This window comes from Pieris rapae, chromosome 1 (assembly GCF_905147795.1).
Source record: "Pieris rapae chromosome 1, ilPieRapa1.1, whole genome shotgun sequence".
NCBI classification, from domain to species: Eukaryota; Metazoa; Arthropoda; class Insecta; order Lepidoptera; family Pieridae; genus Pieris; species Pieris rapae.
The window spans coordinates 406,797-426,695 of record NC_059509.1 but is presented as its reverse complement, the minus strand read 5'-3'; the positions used below and the strand labels follow the sequence as shown (position 1 = coordinate 426,695).

Here is a 19,899-nt window from a genome sequence, read left to right as displayed (position 1 = left end):
AGGGGGTAAAGTTTTGTTGAATTTCTGAAATCTTATTTGCTACAAACGCCTGTCAACGATTGCCTTTTTATTTTTCGCCGAACAAGAGCTCGATAGATATAGGTAATGTCGTTTTCTTTTTAGGCACCGTTCTCTTAATTTTTCCTGTAACAATGTCATAAGCTGTTTCAGACGCATTGCTAACCCGTGTAATTCGATGCTGACGGAATGAATAACTTGACACCATCTTGGGATTTTAATAGGTATTTGTTATGCAATTTAAGTTGTTTTGTATATTAATCCATTGTATACACTGATTTTTGTTTACAATTTAATTAGGTAGGCCATATCCGGAGGATTAAAAAATCCAAATATTTGAAATTAAAACTAAAATTAATCGCTTTGTCCGTTTCAACAATAGTTGTCGTTATTTGAAAATCAAACTTATCTTCTCATGGTGTCTTTGCTTTTTTAAGAGGTTTTATATTTTCGTTCAGTCTTAATTTGAATCTTTTATTATTACTTAATAATATTAATGATAATACTGATACTAAATGATTTTCATTTCGTATTTCTGTGATCTTCAAGTATTTTACTTTTTCCATATTTTAGTTATATCTAACGTTGGAATATATATTTAGTTTAGTATTGTTGGTAGGGAAGTTGTAAGAGATTTCGATGAAATTAAGCATATATATTACATAAATGAAGAAATTTATATTTGAATCGTGAATTTAACATTGATTTTACGAAATTTTATGAAATAATAAAATCAGAACATTAATTTAGACAGGAAAATAGCAATATTGAATTCCTTACCTAAGACCTATAAGAACCGTAAAGTTAAAATATTCCATTTCTTGAAATGACTAGGTACACAGAGACAATGTCCGAATGAATTTAGGGTTTCTTTGTTACATGAAACCAGATTATAAGATCAAAGAAAAGCATCATTGTATTATCCAACAGGAGCTCAACCAGTCCTGCCACTAAATCTACAAAAGAAGTTAGGATCTAACATAGGATCTATGAACAACTATTATTGGTACTATAAGACAGACATTCCACTTAACTATTACGTAAAGGCACCAAAATTCACGTATTAAGATTTTGAAAACAACTCCAAGCATAATGAGCAGCTAGCATTAAACCTGACATCTGCAGGCCTAACTTTTTTCAGTCTTCACACGAAGAGGTCTATGCAGCTAGTATATTCAATTCATCCAAGGATAGAATTTTATAACATACGTACTACTATTTCCATATATGTAGGTAGTATTACGATTATATTAATCCCTGAAATTTCTAGGCAAGTAAAAGGCGATTCTGGAGATACATATTTCATCAGGAACTGGAATTACACGTGCTCACTCAGCCTTACGTTGCACTGTCTAAGCATTTAATACCCAGTGGAACCTGATATTATGTTTTCGCAATCTAATTTTTATTTTAACTAAATAAGTTGTTTTATTTGAACTTAGTTGTATCGTAGTCGGCTTTACAATAGATTACAATTTTTACTTAGTAGGCAAGCGAGTGACCTAGAGAGGTTTAAGAGTAGTTTTAGCTTCTCATTCCATCCAATTTGTTTACCTTAGTTAATAAATTGCAAGATATTTCGATTACAATTATAATCGAAAATACAAGAGATTAAAGACTGTCATTTCTAAACAGAAAAAGGGGTTATGAAATAAAAAACACATAAGATCTACAAACAAATATAATTCAGTTTTCTAACATTTTACGATACATAATTTATAAATGTACAGGGTAAGCTCATGACGCGGTAAAGCAACACTATGAAGTTCACGACTGGCTTCAGACGTGCGAGTGCAATTTAGAGTTCAGAGATAGGAAACGGACTCGCCGCTTTTGATATGCTTCTCACGGGACAGGTGTGACATCTTAAACCTAACGTGTATATGAATATGAGAGGACAAATGTGCTGATCGGTCGTACCCTACGCAGACACCGATGACTAGTAATTTATAAAAAATTACGCTACGATTAAGCGTATCGATACGTCTCAACGCGACAACCGGACGGACCGCACGCGAACGTCCACTGTGCGTCCCGAGGGAAGACGAGATGTCCCCGATCACATAGTATTTGTGCTTCCGCGCCTCGAACGCGGAACCCGTCTCCACCCACGCCGGGGAAGTCAGAGTGGAACGCGATAGGATCCGATGACATCGGTATATAAAGAGAAATATTACAACTTACGCTATCTATCTATTATAAATAATTTCACATTGACAAAAATTTATATGATTCACGACATAAATGATTATTTTATTGCACGACGCTCTAACTACGATTCCGATACACCGGGACAGACACACAGAAAGGGAGGACGCGATCGCCTCACCGGCACAGAAATAACAATTTACACAGAACGAAACGTCACACACACTCGGTACCGCCGGACGCACGTCGAGTCGATAAATATATGGCTATGGTTAATTAAGTAAATAAAAATCTGATTTGCATATCGTCAACGCCGCGAAGCGATCTCGCGCTCGGTAAATATATTTTAAGTAACTATCGTTACGCGTTTAAAACAAGGTACACTTGAGGAAACACGGTTAAATAGAGATACGTAGATTTAACAAATATAGAAATCCGATCGCCATATTTATTGCACACACTCACCGCACCAGGGGAAGGCTTCCGTTCATCTCGACACCGGCACCGGGAAGATGGTCTGCTCCGAAAGCTCATCCGGTATTCGGATGCAGACCGAACAAAGCGAGGAATGTAAGCAAACAAGAACCCTAAAACGCTCAAAAAGCTTCGCTGAAGTCGAGATCAGCGGCAAAAACAACTTTACGTTAACGTAAATAAAACTGAATAACGAAAGTAAATAATAATAATTTGTTAAAAGATTATGGCAACTGAAAACATTTGTACACGCTCCTTGGTATTAACTAATCTAATATTTAAATAACTATAAGAACGCGTTTCTCTACTTTGGCTGGACTCGCGAGGGTTCGATAACAAACTAATACTGGATCGCCCGAGGGGAGGCCGAAACCGACGCCGCACACAAATAGTGGTATTTTACATAATTTACTCAACTACCCACATTTAATTGTAGAAACGTTCGAAGTCTCCGTCGAGCGGAACACCTCGGATCTTTAAATAATAATTACAAAAAACGACAGGACTCAGGAACTGTCGACAAAATAAACGCATTCAACAAAAAACATGTTCTCCCAATAATAAAAATCCTGCCAAGCGATCGCGCCGTCTCACTCGTTCACAGGGCGACGCGTGAGACGACACGTTCTTTGACAGGCAAACGTAACAAAATCGTAAATAAATAAACTATTGTTTCAACGTCAGACAAAATGCTTCTATTTCATCGAATCGCTTCGTAAATAAAAAAATAAATAAATAAATCTAAGTGCGACTTTTAAATCGTTCCTCAAAAATGAAAGCGAGAAGCGACTAAAAAGTCGGGCCGAGTGACAAAGATCAAATCTACATCATCGAGGAGTCAGCCGAGAGGAGGGCGAAGGCGCCGACGAATGCCCGATCGCAGCCTTAAGGCTTCATCTAAAATAAGCGTATTCTGTTCACCCGCAGCACCGTTCGACCACGCCCTCCCTCGTCACCTCCCTCGCGTAACCCTCAGCCGATGTGGCACACGATTGTACAATAATTTCTCTACTTAAACATCAAATCAAAGTTCTCCAAATACAAGAACGTCCGAGAATTCATATAAGATTTTTCGACGGCTGAAAATCCAGAAAACAAGATTCAGAGACCACGTCATATTTTAATAATCAGTGCCATTGTCCAAATGCTAATTTTATCTACGGGATAGGAGACGGACAGTCATTTTAAGTATTTTATGTGTATTTTTGGAACTTCTAATACACTACCGGGAAGATTTAGCCTCATCAGAATTTTGGGTTTTGAAAAGATTGGCATAAGATAGGAACGCGGGCCCCAATTTCGGCAACCCGCGGGGCTGGAGGGGTTGGAGCGGATTACGGTGAAGGGAGGCCGCGAGACGATCCAGTTCATCGCACGTCGGTGAGGTTGCTCTTGTCTCCGAAGAGCTTGACCAGCTGCTCCTCGTAGTCGTCGATGTTGCGCTTCATGATCTCCATGCAGGGCCCCAGGAGACGCTCGAAGGTCTCCACGTCTAGAACTGGAAAAGTAATATTCGAACTGAATACGACTGAATAAAAAGCTATTCGACGTCAACTACAACAAAAAACCTAAATCACTTGAAATGGCCCAGAGAAAAGAAAAGAGTGGACGCCCCCCAAGAAATGGAAAGATGAATGAGAAATAATGAAGATTTTGGATGAAGATGAAGAAGAATTTTGAGAAGGCCATGTAGTGTTAAACGTGGGCATAGACTTAATGTAGCAGAAGATATACTATACGATTCAATTAAGTAAATAATATTTTGTTGTTTTTTGGAGGTTAATGAGATTTGTATCTTTGGCCATTTTGCTCAAGTCGCTTGTTGACAATTGACGATGAATCTTGTTTGTATGCACAATATTAATTTGTACATCAATAGCGGATGTAACATTAAAGATTCAGAAAAGGTACTTCTGCAGCTACGTCATTGACATAAATTTTTACTAGACATTTTACGACTTCCTCTTCGTAACGATTCTAAGCAAGGATGACTTTTTCACGTCATGTTTTTATAAAGACCTTACTGACATTTTGCATCCCAAAACTGTATTTTCAGTTTGTCAGGCCATAAGAAAATAAGCAGATAAAAGAGATGCATCGTGATACTTACAAGCGACCTTGGTGGGTCCAATGGCATATGCGGAGGCAGCACGCGGCTTGTGGGTGACCAGAGCCAGCTCGCCAAAGTAGTCTCCTTTGCCTGCGATTGCACATCGAGATCCAATTCATTAATTAATTTGTTATAAAAACACACCTTACAATACTAAAGCAATGCGATAAATACAAGACGATACACAATACCGCTACTGTCAACCCTGCAGGATAAAGACGTCGATGGTGTCAGATACAGGTTTCAAAGCGCAACGTTTTTGACTTTTTAGACTCAGTTTCTTGGCATCGAAAACAACCTTGGCCACATAGGTTCAAAGTAACCGAGTTCTTGGGTTGCTCACCACCGCAAGACTAAGATCTACTTAATAACGCCCCCCAAAACTCTCTTTGGTGATCAATTTCCACATATAAAACCCAAGTAGATAGTTCTATATATATTCTTATATATATACGAGATATCGTGACTCACCCAGGCGCTTTATCTCATGCTCGTTTCCATCATCACGAGCGATGCGGATGCTGATGGAGCCATCCTCGACGAAGTACATGCCATCCGCCGTGTCTCCTTGGCGGATGATCAGCTCACCGTCGATTAAAGTGCGTGGAAGAAGGGCATCGGCGAGGTTGGCTCGCTCGTATGGCTGTAATCAAGTATTAATTATTAAGATTGATAATTGACAATTACGTAATATTTTCTGTGAAATTCGAAACAGCCAGAATCACTGAAGTTTTTATTAAATAAAAAAAATATTATTGGATTTTATCTTATTTGCAAACGTATTCTATTCATAAATAATTCTATGATTACCATACGGCATACCAGACTACTTCGTTAGGCCATGATTGACGAGATATGCATACGTCAATATAATAACGTGTTAATTAAACTTCATTAACCTAGTACTAATTAATAGTTCTATTGCAAATGTTTAATAGCGGCATAAAGTTAATTAAGTTAATAACTGGAAGAGCTTACGAAGTCGCTCGATGTCCTAATTAGTCGGTTATCGCATTAAAAGGGTGAAGGTTTTCTTTTAAAGCCTTTTTATATAAATGGATACGGTTATTCGAAACGCAATTGAGGTATGACATAATATGTTTTGTGTTCACTTTTCTGCTAATAAACGCAATCGCTTGTGTAGACCATCTTAATATATATATTATAATCCCCCCTCCCCCCTCTTATATTCTCGTATAACCTAATAATTTTTTTTAACAATTCGAAAGCGAAAAACACGAATTTAATAAACCGCTTTATACTTGAGATTACTGTATTTCCAAAAAAATATTCGCCCATATCAATCATAACTTTAAATTACACACAACTTAGCAATTTCTTATATTGTTTAAACACAAACTATAATTATCTAGCCCAGACGTAAGCAAATCCATCCATCATTCGAGCGAAGACAAAAACTCCTTCAAACCAAACTATTCATTATATTTAAGTTTATAGACAGAGACTTGGCATGGTATCGTGTGTCGCTATAATTCTGTAAATAATTGAGAAATAGCTATATCATTGGACATGAATATTGGAGGAAATGACGGTCATAACGTGTTAGCCACTATACAGATGTTAATCGTTTTCTATAAATTTAAAAATATACGTTTCTGTATCCCTCAATTTGATTCCACATTCAATGTCGTAGCAGTGTGGTATTGAAGATAAGAGAAGGTTTACTCGAAATTGGGTACAAAATGTGATGTTCTGAACCGGCTCAATACTGAAGTCAGGATGGCTATCGCTACTGGAATTCGCAGAGTACGGCGCTCACATTGCGCCAACAGGGGCACATATTTTAACGTTTTGGCCTAACGCAGAGTTATCTAATTAATTACCCGCAATGATATTATAAATAACTAAATTCTGCCGACATTCGTTGGAATTCTAAACTCTATCTTATATTATACAAAGTTATTTTCTAAAGGCACAATTTCAAAAGTAAAAACAAGACTATTAAATAAGACAATAACACCATTATAATTAAGTTTCAAGTACAAGTTGAAATTGGTTACCAACTTAAAGATAAGTTAACAATTCTCGACTATTATTACTCTTACGTCACTAGTATCGGCATTTTATCGTATCGTCATAGGTTTATCAAGATATATCGTATATTTTATCTACAAAGGAATCCGAAAATATAAATATCGAGAATCGGCCACGACAAATAAACAGTATTATTGTGTCAAGTACATTTCTGTGTTTGACATATACACTTTTGCACTATTGCGTCAGCAATAAGCAGCACAAAAACTTTTCACCGGGAGACCACGCCCAGTTAGAATGGATCAGGAATTGCGCGATTAAAAATCTGCTAAGTTTATACAAGGTAGCTAATTGCACTATTGGACGGATAGTAATAATCGTTCGTTTTGTTTATTAGTATGAATAATATGTTCACGTATTGCATGATTTTTATATTTAAAATAAATTAAGCTTTCATTCGTTTCACTATACATACAAATAAAATCAAAGTGCATTCAAGTACTATCTGTATTTTCCTTTTCGTAATACACAACGAATGTTACAGGTATCGCATCGTCGTGATCGTAACTAGTGTAACTTAGCTCGGATAATCGAATAATCTCCGTTGCAGATAGCAATGAACTTATCTGAAGTTTCCTTCTATCGCTACCAATAATCCCCGAGGAACAACTTTTAAGAGTATACTCAAGCTATCAGAAAATCTCTGATACTAATCAATACTAATCGATATAAATTGTTTTACCAATTTTTATATGAAAATTAATATACATATTATGTAGTAGTATACACATCTCTAATCACACTTGAGGCTTTAATCCAATATAAATTACGATGCCTCTATGCACAATATAATAATAGTTTAGTAAATGCTTAGTACATATACAAATTAACTAACACGGCAGAATTAGTTTGAGCGACTATAACAATTCAGTAATTCAAAGATATTGTACATGATTTAAAGTCTATTTAGGTACTAAAACATCATGTAAGTCATACATTCACTGTATTACATAAAAACTTGCGTTTAGTAAGGACATAATTCGTATGCGGTGCGCTCCATATTAATATATATATGCCATTGTTAAGAACTGCGTCGGCGACCTTGTCCACATTTATTTACATATTTTGTACCTAACAACTAATGTCTTCACTTAGAGTTGAATAGTTCTATATAGGTCTAGAATTGTTAAGTATTGTTCGGATTTGTGGTGACAGTTGCTAATCAGTTGGAGGCGAATCAATCGCTCAAAGTTAAGCGTCACTTTCGCAGTTAGAACTTTGATAAATTTTGTTGCAGGTATCTCTGTTCTTAACCTACTACAAAAACACGTAGTAAAAATGTGTTTTAATGAATTCTGAAAATCCGTAAGTGTATGATAAAACCGTACATTGGATTTCCATTAAAAGCCTAATAATGGACCTATAAATAGTAGGTATATTATTCAACAAAGAAAATGTTTGAATATTTATTATTTTACATAATCCCTCGTATACAGAGTTGCAACTCTCCACTAATTATAATAATGTAAAGGATCTGTTGAAAGATATTCATTACGCGTAAAATTTTGACTTCGCGCCAACTTTACCACATTCCTTTCTAATCGATCTGACAGTCAACACTGTTCCACCATTCTACAGACTCTTATCCATTCAGATCGTTGATAGGCAACTTAAAAACCACTTGCTTCTATCACGACTATCGTTTAAAGCTCACAGATCCGCTTCTATTTGTGTTAAAAGAAAAGTGGCCATAGTTTTCTCGCTTAAAACATCGTGTATTTTGAAAAATATAAACTTCACCATCGCTAAGAGAGTGTAGAAATACTAAGAAACTAGTAGGACCTAGAGTTGTCGCAAGAACCATTCGTGATTTCGCCACTAGTCTCTTAAACGTATTCTTCAAATATTGGCATTGTGTTTAACACAAGCCTGAAACTGGAGCTCAACTGCGTCACCCAACGCGTTCGTGACTCATTAATATAATAGCTAGTTTAAGGCATCGGTACGACTACAAATCACTTGGACATGTCTCGGTAGTGCTAATATGCGTATGAATTTCTGAATAATTTCAACAGTAACCTAGAATCCATTGAACCATAACTATTATTACGTTGCAAATTTTTATATATACAAAATTAAGATAAGATAACTAGTACAACTCAATAATCTTGTTTGTCAAGGGCTCGTCAACGTTGAACGAAATAGAGATATGTATGATTTGGAAGGATAACAAACTTGAAATATTGCACACAATCAAGAAAATTCCTAAGGGCTAAAGTGGCGGCACAACGCGACAAACATAAAACTCATCGAAGCATCATAATTTTCGGATGATGAAGCCGTTCACGTGTGTAAGCCTTGTGTAGGGTTAGTAAATCGATAAATAAGGGAACAGTAATGAACATACAACTTGTGCTGTGAGTTTGTAGTTTTAAATAAAATCAAATCGCTTCTCAAGCTTCCACTTGAAAAATTCAAAAGTCGAAAAAGATGTTTTTTTTGCTTGATTCGTGATTTCAGAAACTACTAATTCGAACCATTTTTTTGTGTTTGAATGTTTTAGTCGGTCACCAAAAAGTAACGATAGAATATTAAACAAATCAATGAAATATTAACAAAATTTTCAAATCTTCATTCCATGTAGAATATTCAAAGCAATATTTGATTGATACATTAACACACGGTTCGCCTCAGCGAGTTTCACCTTCAAATCTCAATGAACAGCGAACACTGCGTCCATAAATAAAAACATCGCCTTACACGGACTGAATTTTAATTCAACAGAGAAAAATTAAATAAATTCATGACATACAATAATTTACTAATAAGAGGAGTGGTCTTGCGGCTTAGTAGATTTGTAGTAGACTGGAGCCTCGGCTGTGCACCAGTGCACTTTCTCTTGCACATTTAACATTCGCTCAAACGATCCGGAAACTGGCCATAGACCCAAAAAGTCAACAACGTGTGTCAGGCACAGAAGGCTGATGACCTATTAGATTGAAAAATTACGACTAATACAGAAATCTGAGGCTCAGACTTAAAAATGGTTGTAGCGCCAAGGATTTATTAAAACCACCGTTTTCTTTTCATTGGTAAAAACCTAGGCGTTTAAGTACATATAATAATTTCAACAACTTTCCTTAAAATGTATTACTTATAATGATTAGTTGCTAAAGTGTCTACCTTAGCATTTACTTATCAACTAAATCTATCGAAAATATTTCTTAGTCCATACATTGCCTTATACTAATAAATGAATAAACTGCATAATATATGAGACGTTTTTAACTGTCCGAACTGACGAAATGACAAAATGTTTCCTTCATGTCAGTTCCTACTTTTTTCTATTTTTATATGTTGTTTTATTTCAGTGTATGTGAAATAAAACAACATATAAAACCCATCTGTCGCACTCAGCGTACATTTATATATATATCAAGTCGGGCATGTTCAACACCAGTGACTGTTGAGTGTCCATTGTGCTAAAGAAAATATTCGTGAATTATCATTTTAGAAATGTTTGTCGAAGGTTATCGAATTAAAACCTGAGATACGAGCGTCATAAGCCTATGATTACGTCAATCGGGAACGACGTCACTCAATAGACACAGATTTATGTTGAAATTGTTTGCATATACGTTTTACATAAAAGTATTATAGCTTCAAAATTTTCTGTCTTAGAATATAGTGTCTACTTTTGTTGGTTGAAATAATAATAATGTCCACTTTTCATAATAATTGTATACAAAAAGAAATAGAGAGCTTTCATAACATATTAAATTGAGTAAGACGGAAATAAAAATCGCATATAAAGCACTCGTAAAGTAAATTGTACAGTATTAATAATAAATTCAGGTCAGTAGTCGCCGTACGAATAAGTCTAGCTAAAAATGATGACGGAGATTATACAGTGGAATCGAATGACGAAATGCCTAAGTGTGCTTTAACCCGTGTTAGATTACATTTGAGCCGATGTGCGCCTTCAAGGTAACACACGTATAGTGGGAATACAACAGGGAAATTTAATTAATCAGGCCGGCATTGCAACGTTTGCAATCAGAATGTTGCTACAATTGAGATCATATGACCTAACAATATCAATTACTTTGTTTTGTAGTTGAAGGCGACTTCTCCAGACTTTTAGCGTTAAAATAATTAATCCACGGGTTAAGCATGATATCGTTGACTCTAAGTTACTTTAGATATTTATGTACTATTTTTTATAATGGCCTAGTGGCTTTAGCGTACGACTCTCATCCGTGAGGTCGTAGGTTCGACATTAAATGAAACCGGCTTGCCTTAGACCCATAAGGTCGACGGTGTGTGTGAGGCAGGAGGCTGATCATATATGTACTTGCCTAATGGATTGATATATGATCATAGAGCTAGTAGCAGAAATCTGAAGCCTAGACCGAAAAAGCTTCTAGCGTCACTGATTTATTTTCTTTTTGTTTTAGTGACGTCACATCCGCTAATTAAAGTAATGAAATGTCATCCCTTGTGGTTAGAAACAGTAGTTTACATTTTACAGTTTTTGAGCCGTGATGTCATGCATTATTTCAACAATGCCTTTCTTTGTCACCATTGAAGTGAGAATTATGTTAATTTTTAATGTTTCTAGCATTAAGTGAATATCCACTAATGATAGAAGTCACACAAATGTGTGTGTATGAATACAAGGTTTGCTAAAATGGAACAAAACTATCATTTCTTTTAAAACTGTATTCTTTACAAAATATATTGAAACTTGGGCTTATCGCTATAATGTCTTTCAGATGGTCTAAACATATCCTCGTCATTTAAAACTCTTTTGCATTCTTTAAGTGTTTTATCACGTAGTTATGAACAGACAAAGGAAAATGGCGGCAAATGGGGCGTTCACTCCATCGGGGATCGTGTACTAATATTAAACAAGATAATGTAATCCTGATTATGCAGTACTCGATTAAAGGCTATACATATTATTTATTTATTTTAACAGAAATTTATCTTCCCAGAAAACCCATCTTTTCATGCTGAGCCAAATTAAAATTTTCATATTTTAAATGTTTAAAAAACACCTACAAATAATAAGTGTAGCACCATATTCGACGTGAAGGATATGAAACAAGCAAATTCTATTTGGAGTGAAGCCGGCTTCGCAGTGACCCAGAATACATAATACCTCAATACAGCTGTTCGTATTCTTATAGAGACGTAAACGTTCGAGATTGGAAGATTACCAAGGGGATTTACAATTCTTGTTATTCTTTCATTAATTTATTAAATGCTTTTTATTATACGACTAAATAAATTATTTTGATGACTATAATTGTCTTATATTACTTATCCACTAGATATATTCAATTATACAGTGTCAGCTATTAAGTAACTATTGTAATAAAATATATCTTTCAAGTCACACTTGTAGTGAGTACACTTAAAATAAAAATAAATCAGTGGAGCATTTTTAGGTCTAGACCTCAGATTTCTGTATCTGTTTCATGATCATTTCTCAATCTAATAAGGCAGCCTCCTCTGCCTGGCACACGCCGTAGATTTTTTGCGTCTAAGGCAATCCGATTCCTTACGATGTTTTTCCTTCACCTTTCCAGCGAAAGTTAATACGCACATAGAAAGAAAGTCCATTGGTGCATAGCCGGGGATCGAACCTACTAAAACAAACCTACTCGACAAATTAATAATTAAATTATATTTATTTTAATGCTGTGTTAAGGGTTAAGCAGAACGTCCACCTGTTACTATTTATTAAAAACCCGTTAAAACAAATTATAATAATCTGTACAACCTAAACAGAAGCTTTTTTATATTTTAAGAATTAGAATTCAGAAACCGCGCACCAAAGTCAAAACGAAAAAAAAAAAGTTTCATTGCTGAATTTAGTTATCAAATAAATTGCATAGTAAATTTGCTAAAACAGCAACACATTAAATCTATGCTAACAGGTCTCCATTTACAAAAGGTTATCTTGTAAAAAATTACGAAAAACTATTTACGCTGTAAGAGAATTTTCATAATGAAGTAATGAAATTCTGTTTCAGCGTAAAACCTTCAGTGCGAGATTAAACAAAACTACAAAGGCTACTTTCAAAACAAAGTATGAACAGGTGTAACGCGTAGATGCTATTGTAACCCACAAACACTTTTTCTCGATATCGTTCATAATATGATATTTAAAATAGAAAAGCGATAATAATTAATATTAATATTGTCTTTGGTTAAGATACATTTTATACTTTAAAGGTTGTATTATAAATTGTCTATGGATAGTTCCTGCAGGCGGTCGTAACTCAATCGCTTGTGTGGGCATATACAGTTGCGACATACTATTTGTACATAGTTGCAGGCTTTAATACCGGTACAAAGCCTACTGTGTAGTCTATGTGCGTAATGAAAAATAACCTTTCTTATGGTCAATTACTGAAATAATTTATCAAAATATACGAAAATGTGCAATTATTAGTTCCTTGAACTAAATAATGGAAAACGAAGGAATTGTAAAATCGTCGAATTCTCATAAGCATTCATAAACAATAGACAGGAAAGAATAGAAATTGTAATTTAAGAGACTTACCTGTAGAGCCTTAAGTATGGGCACTTTGTCCAGCAGTTCCTCGTACAGCTTGCGCTTCTTGAAGGCGCTCTTGAGCAGGATGCGACGGAAGGTGTGCCTGTCCATGGCCCACAGGGCTCCGGGACTCTGCGCCCGCACTGACGCGGCTCGAGGCATGTTGTACATGAGGGCCAACTCCCCGAATGAGCCTGAGCCTTCGTATGTGTGTACCACCTGGGTATATGACATACATGTATCAATAGGGGCAAACAGTATGCCCAAAACATGGTTTACATTTTCATGACTTGGACCAGTAGGTAAGTTTTTGTGCAACACCCTTATAATAAATTACAAAGAACTTCCTGAACCATTGAACAGATTTTGTTAGTATTTGTGACGAATAATTAGTAAGAATTTCAAAAAGGCTAATAATTATATGTGATAAATAAACATAGTAATAATAAGTCAATACCTTCTCAACCCCATCATCTCCCGTGACGAGAACGTCAAAGACACCGTTTTCGATGACGTAAAAGTTATCGCCATCGTCCCCTTGTCGGATCACGTACTCGCCTGGCTCCGAGCGCTTTTCAAACATTGCGTCTAGCACCTAAAGGCGAGACAAAACATTAGTCAGCCAACCCAATTTTAACAACATAAATTTATATAGTCTTCCTTCCTTCCACGCGCTAATCTCTGAAACCATCTGACTCTAGATGAACTAATTAATGGACAACGAATCTGCACGCGAGAATGAGTGTAAGAACACCAGACAGAGTAAAATGAATCGGAAGGCACCTTATTTACAAATATCAGATCTGTAATCATATTTCCCTTTCTGGCCTTGCAGCCTCGGCAAGATATTAGGTACTTAAGAGAAACGTCGTGAAATATTAGTATGTAATATTTTTTTAAACTCCAGAGTGTTTTACAAATTAGTCTGAAATTAACAAATTGCTTTTACTCTTATATAATCATGCTCGTTTTGCGTAGGCGGGATCGTAACGGCAGGGCGCACGAGTGAGATAATAAGCATATTTCCTTTTAATATTTGATCTGATTACATCCGGTGACATTTAATTTTAGCTATAAAAATACCACTGTCAAAGAATAGCGATTCGAAAAGCTATTCTGCGCTTTTGTCATTTGTTTATTACCTGAACGTATGATAAACAACGAATCGATAATCACCCCTGCGTTTAATGTCGGTTAAAAATACTCAAAGCTAGAACATAATCTAACCTGCCATAAAACGTAAGCATCATTTAGCCAGGCTAATTTGACGAAACCCAAGTCTTAACCTATATATTATTTGACCTTTTAATAACCACATTCGTTGATTACCTACGTTGAAGTTCAAAAGTTAGCAAGGGGGCAAAGCTAATTTGAAATTAAGTGTGAGTTGAAATTCAGGTTTTATTGGCATAATAAATTGATGATTTTTATCTTGCTTCAATAAAGGTCGCTGTGCATATTTCTTAGTATCATTTCATACTTCTTCTTCTTTCTTACATTTGCTGTTAAGTAAATATTACTAAGGCCCCGGGAAAAGGTCTTAAGAAAACAACGCACTTACAGAAGAAAAAAATTGTAGTCTGTAAAGTTAACGGACGACAGTTTAACGTGACAGCATAACAAGACTGTGATGAAATGATTGCGTACGTATATGAATAAAATTGAATATCACTCATTTGTATGCATACAATGAAGGAGTGAATCCAGAGTCATGTTATGTCCAGTTTTCGCGCGTGCTACTGGCGTCCATCGATTTATTAGGCACGTCAAAAAATTATTATATTATGTACATAAAAAATAAAGTATATTACGCCACCGCACATCCATCTTTCAGCATGCGTGTTTGAAATGGGACCACTGCTACTATTCCCCGTATCTGATGAAGCAAGCTGTTATAACCCGGTCCGGGACGCAGAAAGGTACGTTATGGAATATATATGATTAATGTTCTGCTGGCTACGTGTGGGATAGTTTAATTTAATGCTCGGATCTTCCTGTATACATACTCATACATCTAGACGCATCTTATCATAATATCATCAGGGTTCTGCCCTATTATATAAAAGGTGTTCGAATTATTTAATATATATCTCACCTGCTGCATTTGTTGAGCATCGAGAGAGCGGAATAGAAGAATTCCGCGCACGGCTTCAGCGAGACGTGCCCGTTGCGCATCAGACTTGGGGAACACTGCCGGAGCACCCTCATCAGAGTCATCTTCTTCGGGATCATATGTTTCAGCAAAAACGGACTTGCGTCGATTGTTGAATCGCGCCACGGGCGGCTCTATTGACATTATTAATAAATTCAGTTATTGAATAATATTTTACCATATCTAGCCCAAGGGTAAGTTCATAGTTACATGAGAGTCAAAATTAAAAAAAAATACTATTAACATACTGTTAGTTATGAGCAGAAGTATTCAATTGAAGCACGCAAATCAACGTACGGTCGAACTGCATTATAACCAAAATAAATACTCAAGAATAGCCGCACAATATACCGCCATTATTTTTAGCGCTGGCAATAAACTAGCCGGGTAATTATTCTAAATTCAAAATGTTGTCATTGGAGTTAGTTCCCATGATTACAATGTAAATTTACTTATATAACCTAATCTGAAAACTAACCTTGACCTTTTAAGTCTATAATGCATAATACCAAAATAGCGATTGAGATGTACTGAAACATAATGTAAAAGCAAGCCAAGTAAATGCTATGGTTGACCACAATGAACAATACAATTCAAAATTTACTGAAACATTTGATAACTGATTGAATTGAATTTAAAATAATGGCACTGTAAATTCCAATTAAGGCTAGAATTAAAATAGTACCAGACTTTTTATGACAGTTATGTAAGTGATCTAGTATATAACCTGTTTTAATAGTCGTTTAAAACAAGAACAAACTAATAGTACTTGTTTATTTAATCTGATGTATGGCATGTGTGTCGTTAAAGAGAAAATACATATTGAAATCTAAAATTGTTGCAACTTTCAGACAGGTCTAAGAAGTCTTTAGATAATGAAAAATAGGCATATTACAATATTTACTGGAAAATTTACTGGAAATAAATAAATAAATAAAATAAATTTCTAACTAAATACTTATTGTATTTAATATGTTTTTGAATGGGTCTATGTTCTCTAATTTGTCAGATGTATTAACTAAATTAAATGATGGGTATTTAAAAAAAAATTACTCAACCAAGTCCAATCAAATTAGGTAACTAAAAAAAAACAATTTAAAAATAAAAGAATTAAGATCTGCAAACACATTCATATAAAACATATCATGACCATAACATAAGAAATAAGCCAGGCCTTCTAAATCGCAAAACTTCAAAGGGTTAGAAACAAACACACAAATTAGATCAGTGAACTGTAAACATAAAAAATTTATGCTTCATAAATCATTTCACAGATGTAACAAAGAAAACTGAAAGTTTTGCTTTTATTCTACTTTAGATTCATTAAATTCTTTTCCTAATTAGAAGATCAAGAGCAACAAAAGATTTTTAGCTATAATTACAATTAAGGAATTTATAAATAGTAGAATAATTTTACCATTCAATGAAATGACTGGCAGAATGCCAGACCGAAAGAGTTCACTATGCCTAACTATTATAGTAACAACTTTGTAAAAAAATTTAACAGCTGTTATCTTGCTGCTTTTATGTGATTTTTACTGCTTGTAAAGATTAACAATAAATTATAGACCACAGTATCATCACATTTCATTTTTAATAGGTGCTTATGCGATGACAATGTTAATAATAAAAATGAGGTGATTATATTTGGCCATGCATAATCTTATTTCAAGAGATTTAACTTATAAAGCACTTTAACATATGGTTAAAAAGGACATATACGCAACATACAACTAAACTTGGTAGGCGCATAGGCAAGATCACAGATTTTTGCCTATGCGCCTACCTAGTTTAGTTCCTAATCTATAATTAGTGTTTGTAATTGTTAAAGTTTTTTTAATTTACTCTAATAAATCAATTCATCCAAATCCTGATTCATACAAACACAGACAGTCTAATTGCATTTAAAACCTTTACACTTTTGGCAAATCATAGAGCTTTGATAAATAGAAAAACAATCTTTAGCAGAATGGCTATCCAATGGCTGTCAACTCTGGAGAAGAAGATTATTATCGACCCTGTCAAATAATTTCTTGTGAATCATATCTGTCAATGACAACAGATTTGTTTTAACCAATATGTATGAAACCTGAGACATATGCATTAAGGTAACAATAAAACTTTTCAAACATCTTGCCAGCACACACATACAATTTAATTAAGAAACTGGAGGCACACAGGAAGTATTCCATAACATGGGGTTGGTTTCAAAAAATTGAAATTAGAGATATAGCAGTTAATTATTATTATTGTGTAAGTCCTCAAATGATATTAGTCGGTATCATATTTGGACCCCAGCATGTTTATTATTTTTAATAATGAATTCAAGTCTAAAATAGCTGTGCCATAATTTGTTTCAAAAATGTTGATATCAAAGTGATTACAAAATGTGTTGGGGTTACGAGGGGTAGTTGCTTTGGTGAGAATTAATTGCTAAAGCTTTGCAAAAATTAAATAAATCAATGGTGCAACAATCTTTGTAAGTCCAGGCCTCAGATTTCTGTATCTATTTCATGATCATTGGTCACATAGGTGATCAGCCTCCTGTGCCTGACGGTGGTGGTGAACCACGCTGTGACTTTTTGGGTCTAAGGCAAATCAGTTTCCTCAAGATGTTCTGTTCACCACTTGAGCAAAGGTTAAAGTTAACATAGAAGGAATGTCTATTGGTGCACATGCTGAGATTTAACCTCAGGGCTGAGACACTGCCAGAAATTCTAAACTTTAAATGATTAGCAAATGCCTTGGCCGCACCACTACCAAAAATTACAGATTCTCTATTTTTTTAGGACAAAATGGTGCCAAAAATACAGAGGTTTATTACCTTAATTTGATAAGATAGTATGTAAATAGTTATTGTTAGGTTTATAAATGTCATGTGTGCATTAGTCCTTTAGTAACAATTTCTTGTATGTAATCCATACATACATACAAATATAAGTAAATTATATTATAATTTACATTATAATTATTAGTTATTCCTACTGTATAACCTATTTCTTTATACATTAAAAAAAACACAACTACCACTGTAACATAAGCATAGGCACATTACATATATGTATTTTTGTAATAAATAAAATAATCTTAGATAACCGTAGTGGGCCATAATTTATTAATTAAAGTAATATTTTAAATGTCATGATTGTATGTATCCCAAAACTAAATAATGTATACCTACGTCAATAAATTGCTATTTTACTATTAGTTAATAACAGATTCAAGGATATGGCATTATGCCTAAAATTGCTTTTCAATTCAAAATGTAAGTTAACTGACAACTGAGTAGTGTTGAAAGATATTTTAAAGTGATGTGGACTATATTTATAATTTATTTTCACTTTGTAATACTACTATAAATTATGAGGTATTAGTTAACTGTTAAAGCATGCAAACATTCCAAAGAAGTTTGGAATCTATTAGATAATTATTTATAAATGACTAAATAAAAGATATATATAATACTTATTTATATACAGATAGTATATAATACTTATTTGTCAGTAATATGTAGTGTTTTACAGTATTTTATCACTTTTCATAAGAAAATCGTGATGTTGTAATAATGAAATTTGAAAATATTACCTTCTTCATCAGATATTATGGACTCATCGGGTGTGCCCGCTGAAGGGCCACGGACTATGGTTGTCGTCCGATTGTTTTGTAACCTAGTGAAGAATTCGACTGCGTAGTTGATAACATCCCCTGGCTGTTCCAATAGGTAACTTATAGTGAATTCCAACAAGATTTCTCGTAGGTCATCTGGGACTTGGATACGTCCGCCTTGAGGCCTACTCATTTCTTATCAGGTCACCTCCTTTCCTCCTTAGTATCCCTCAGTTAGCACGTCCAGTGACGCCAAGAGTTAAAATTTCAATATCATAGCCATTGAATTATCTAAGCGACACACGAATGAGCACTATTACAAACTATAAAACTGGGAAGTAGCACTACATACAAATGTTAGTAATGAACAAAATCACACTATTATACTAAGATGTTTATTAAAAAAACGTTTTCACTACAAAAAACTGAAATATGACACACTTTTCACAAAATATTCTTCGTCCTCCAGCCTAACTAAATTCATAAATCTCCTTTCACTGTACGACTAAAATGGCGAATTCCGGTAGACGAAGATTGAACTTGAAGGATCGGTAATCGGTGTTGCCTTTTAAAATATGTATTAACAAAAAGATTAACATGTGAATTATAATACAATTCAGTTATATTTTATATACATTGAAATCATTTCATAGCATCAGCCTATTAGCATTAGGCCCAGCACACATGGTAAAGTTGTTTTAGTATGATTTCAAATTCTTGATATTTGTAGTTCTTGCTTTTTGTGTAGTCTGTGCTGAACTACTAGCGAAATATTTTGGACGAAAACCACATTCTAGACTACCTCCAAAGGGTTTGACATGTAATTAC

The 19,899-nt window shown here is 34.6% G+C and overlaps 1 protein-coding gene across 2 annotated transcripts; it reads right to left on the bottom strand.

The window, feature by feature from the left end:
• Positions 1–1,683: 1,683 nt before the first annotated feature.
• Positions 1,684–19,612, bottom strand: LOC110995783 (cAMP-dependent protein kinase type II regulatory subunit). Of its 2 annotated transcripts, none has more exons than XM_022263102.2 (7): positions 19,513–19,612; positions 15,409–15,599; positions 13,771–13,908; positions 13,320–13,532; positions 5,222–5,393; positions 4,751–4,840; positions 1,684–4,138 (listed from the first exon to the last, which is right to left on the bottom strand). In XM_022263102.2, the coding sequence occupies exons 1-7, from the start codon at positions 19,553–19,555 to the stop codon at positions 4,008–4,010; spliced, it is 978 nt and encodes a 325-aa protein (XP_022118794.1). In that variant the 5' UTR covers positions 19,556–19,612; the 3' UTR covers positions 1,684–4,007. The 2 variants fall into 2 exon arrangements, with proteins under 2 accessions (XP_022118794.1, XP_022118793.1); XM_022263101.2 differs by having other exon boundaries at positions 19,051–19,609.
• Positions 19,613–19,899: the final 287 nt, after the last annotated feature.

Bases quoted from the DNA above. Each gene is read 5' to 3' on its own strand.
- LOC110995783 (XM_022263101.2), bottom strand. From the start codon at position 19,264: ATGAGTAGGCCTCAAGGCGGACGTATCCAAGTCCCAGATGACCTACGA. The intron at 13,909-15,408 runs GTGAGATATATA...TCTCGCCTTTAG, and splicing joins ATGCTCAACAAATGCAGCAG to GTGCTAGACGCAATGTTTGA. The intron at 4,841-5,221 runs GTGAGTCACGAT...GTGCAATCGCAG, and splicing joins GCATGAGATAAAGCGCCTGG to GCAAAGGAGACTACTTTGGC.